This window comes from Raphanus sativus, chromosome 6 (genome assembly GCF_000801105.2).
Source record: "Raphanus sativus cultivar WK10039 chromosome 6, ASM80110v3, whole genome shotgun sequence".
Lineage (NCBI taxonomy): Eukaryota > Viridiplantae > Streptophyta > Magnoliopsida > Brassicales > Brassicaceae > Raphanus > Raphanus sativus.
In genome coordinates this window covers 19,754,767-19,757,241 of record NC_079516.1, presented here as the reverse complement: position 1 = coordinate 19,757,241, position 2,475 = coordinate 19,754,767, and the positions used below count along the sequence as shown (strand labels likewise).

At 32.0% G+C, this 2,475-nt stretch overlaps 1 protein-coding gene across 1 annotated transcript; it reads left to right on the top strand.

Annotated features, from left to right (window-relative positions):
• The first annotated feature begins 260 nt into the window (after window positions 1-260).
• Window positions 261-2,065, top strand: LOC108807453 (uncharacterized). The gene is made up of 7 exons (XM_056988721.1): window positions 261-368; window positions 459-545; window positions 629-820; window positions 921-1,079; window positions 1,174-1,227; window positions 1,326-1,457; window positions 1,670-2,065. The coding sequence occupies exons 1-7, from the start codon at window positions 261-263 to the stop codon at window positions 2,063-2,065; spliced, it is 1,128 nt and encodes a 375-aa protein (XP_056844701.1).
• The last annotated feature ends 410 nt before the right edge of the window (window positions 2,066-2,475 follow it).

The following is a 2,475-nucleotide window of genomic DNA, read 5'->3' as shown; positions in this document are numbered from 1 at the left end:
TTGTTAGGCTCAACATAGATTCCCCATTTAACACATCGTTACGTTTCAGGATACACGACTGACCTTCCCCAGTGATTATCATTCCATTTCGTTTATAAACTTACCTTAATAAACTCAGTCAAACTAAAACTTTATATTTTCTGTTACAAACAAATAAAGGTGTGTATTGATAATTAATATTTTCATTTCTATATTTGACATGATAATATGTGTATATAAATAATAGAGTGGTTTTAATTTTGAGACACAAAACAAATAAAATGTCAACAAGAACTAGGATGGCGCTTGTTGCAAATCTATTATCTCTTTTGTTTTCAACAGCTGTAATTCATTCCAGTCAAAGTATACTGCCTCTCAGATCTTTCAAGGTTAGCTTTAAAACAGAACTTGAGACACACGATTTATTTAATCATTTTGATTAACATGTACGTAACAAATAACTTTTTTGTCCTTGACAGATAAGTGCAAATGTAACATATGATTGCATAGATATTTATAAGCAACCAGGGCTCAATCATCCTCTCCTCAAAACCCACAAAATTCAGGTGCATTTCCTCAGAATTCCATTTCCTACGTTTTTACCTGTATTTTATGATAAATATTGATTACAAAACTTTTTTTTGAAAAGATGAAATCATCAGTTTCAAGACCTGAGTTAAAGATGCAAACTAGCAAAAACGAAACATCTAACAAAAATAAAATAGGATGTCCAAATGGAACAGTTCCTATATTACGAAATACAAAAGAATATGTCACAAACTCGCAAATTTTTTCTGAGAAGCATTTTCATCTGCTATCACCCGATAGTCCTGGATTACATGTGAGCACTCTCGTCTTAATTTCTTAATATGATAAATCTAATGATGTATTCTTATATATATATCAAGTAATAAGTCATTAATGTAACCCGTTTTTGATAGATTGCTGGAGTAAGGTCAAATGGTGGTCCATTTCGTGGTGTAAAAGCTTGGTTTAGTGGAAATGCGCTAAACGTGGGAAAAGATCAAATCTCGTATAGTCATATATATATAGGCAGTCAATCGAAAAACCAAATAAATTATATATCAGCGGGTTGGATTGTAGGTTTTATGTTTTATAAGTATATTCCTTAATTCATTCGTTATGTCAACCCTTTGAGTATATTCTTAAAGTATTGCAATTATATGTTAATAGATAAATCCAGGTCTATATGGCGACCAACGTGTTTGGACATTTGGATTTTGGAAGGTTTGTGGCTAAAAAAACTTAATGGCTAAAAAAAAATATTTTTTTGTGAAAAAACTGATCAAATCGTAACAAGTATGGTATTAAATATTTGTTAATAGGGTAAAGATGGGAAAGGATGTTACAATACCGCATGTCCAGGGTTTGTTCAAGTATCAAAGAAGATTCCAATTGTCGAGCCCAATGTTCTTAAGCCAGGAGTCCCTCGCTGGTTGCGCTATTCCATTCATCAGGTTTTTCCTTTTTTATAAAAGCATACTAGTGATCGATATATCTGAAAGATGCATACTCGTGGTCGATATATTTTTCATCGGATTATTACTTATAATCAGTTTTAGAAGCATACAAGTGATCAGTATATATACTTGACTATAATATCTCTAAGATTCTTACCTATTTTAAACTGATAATTGTATTTGTCTTGTCTCTTAATATATGGAAAAAGGATAAAACTACAGGAAACTGGTGGATTACACAACTTATGAAAGATGCACCTAATGAAGATATCGGTTATTGGCCAAAAGAATTATTTAACCTTTTAGACAATGGTGCAAATATGGCTGGAGCTGGTGGTGTTGTTCAGGCTTCTCCTTCTGGTTTAAGCCCTCCTATGGGCAATGGTATTTTACCGAATGGAGGCCCCCAGGATTCAGGAGTTTTTACAAATATTGAAGTCTTGAACTCCAACTATGTGCAACGTAAAATGGATTCTTTTCCTATGGAGGTTTTGGTAGATAGCGTGAAATGTTATGGGCTAAGAATTGGTTCGCAAAAGAAATTCCCTCATCTCGGTTTTTTTTTCAATTATGGTGGTCTGGGAGGGAACGAATGTGGAGTTTAACATTTGCCAACATGCTCTTTAAAATTGGCATTTAATAATATATTATAAATTAGCAAAATACAAACTATTATACAGAAGTATTATTTTATTATTTTTTGTTCTCAAGGTTAACATCTCTCTAACTTGTAAGTGCTGTTAAAGTTTTATTTATCTGATAGAAATAATTCAAGAAAAAAACTAAATCAGTGTAGAATCATCCCCATAAAATGAAAGTAATAAGTAGATTGTAGTATTGTATCCGATAACATTAACCAAGATACAGTATGCAAAAAGTATTCCATCTATTTCCAATCAAAAGTCATTTTAAGCTAATATTTTTTTCTCTTAGAGAGAGCCTTGAGTGAAAGAGGATAAATAGATATCAAATAATTAACATAATTAGGTTTGTAACATCGCTCCCAGCTGTCTGG

What these genes read in the sequence shown, in the direction of transcription:
- LOC108807453 (XM_056988721.1), top strand. Translation starts at nt 261, where the DNA reads ATGTCAACAAGAACTAGGATGGCGCTTGTTGCAAATCTATTATCTCTT. An exon ending in TCAAAACCCACAAAATTCAG is followed by an intron (nt 546 to 628) that starts GTGCATTTCCTC and finishes TTTTTTGAAAAG; the next exon opens with ATGAAATCATCAGTTTCAAG. An exon ending in ATATATCAGCGGGTTGGATT is followed by an intron (nt 1,080 to 1,173) that starts GTAGGTTTTATG and finishes ATATGTTAATAG; the next exon opens with ATAAATCCAGGTCTATATGG.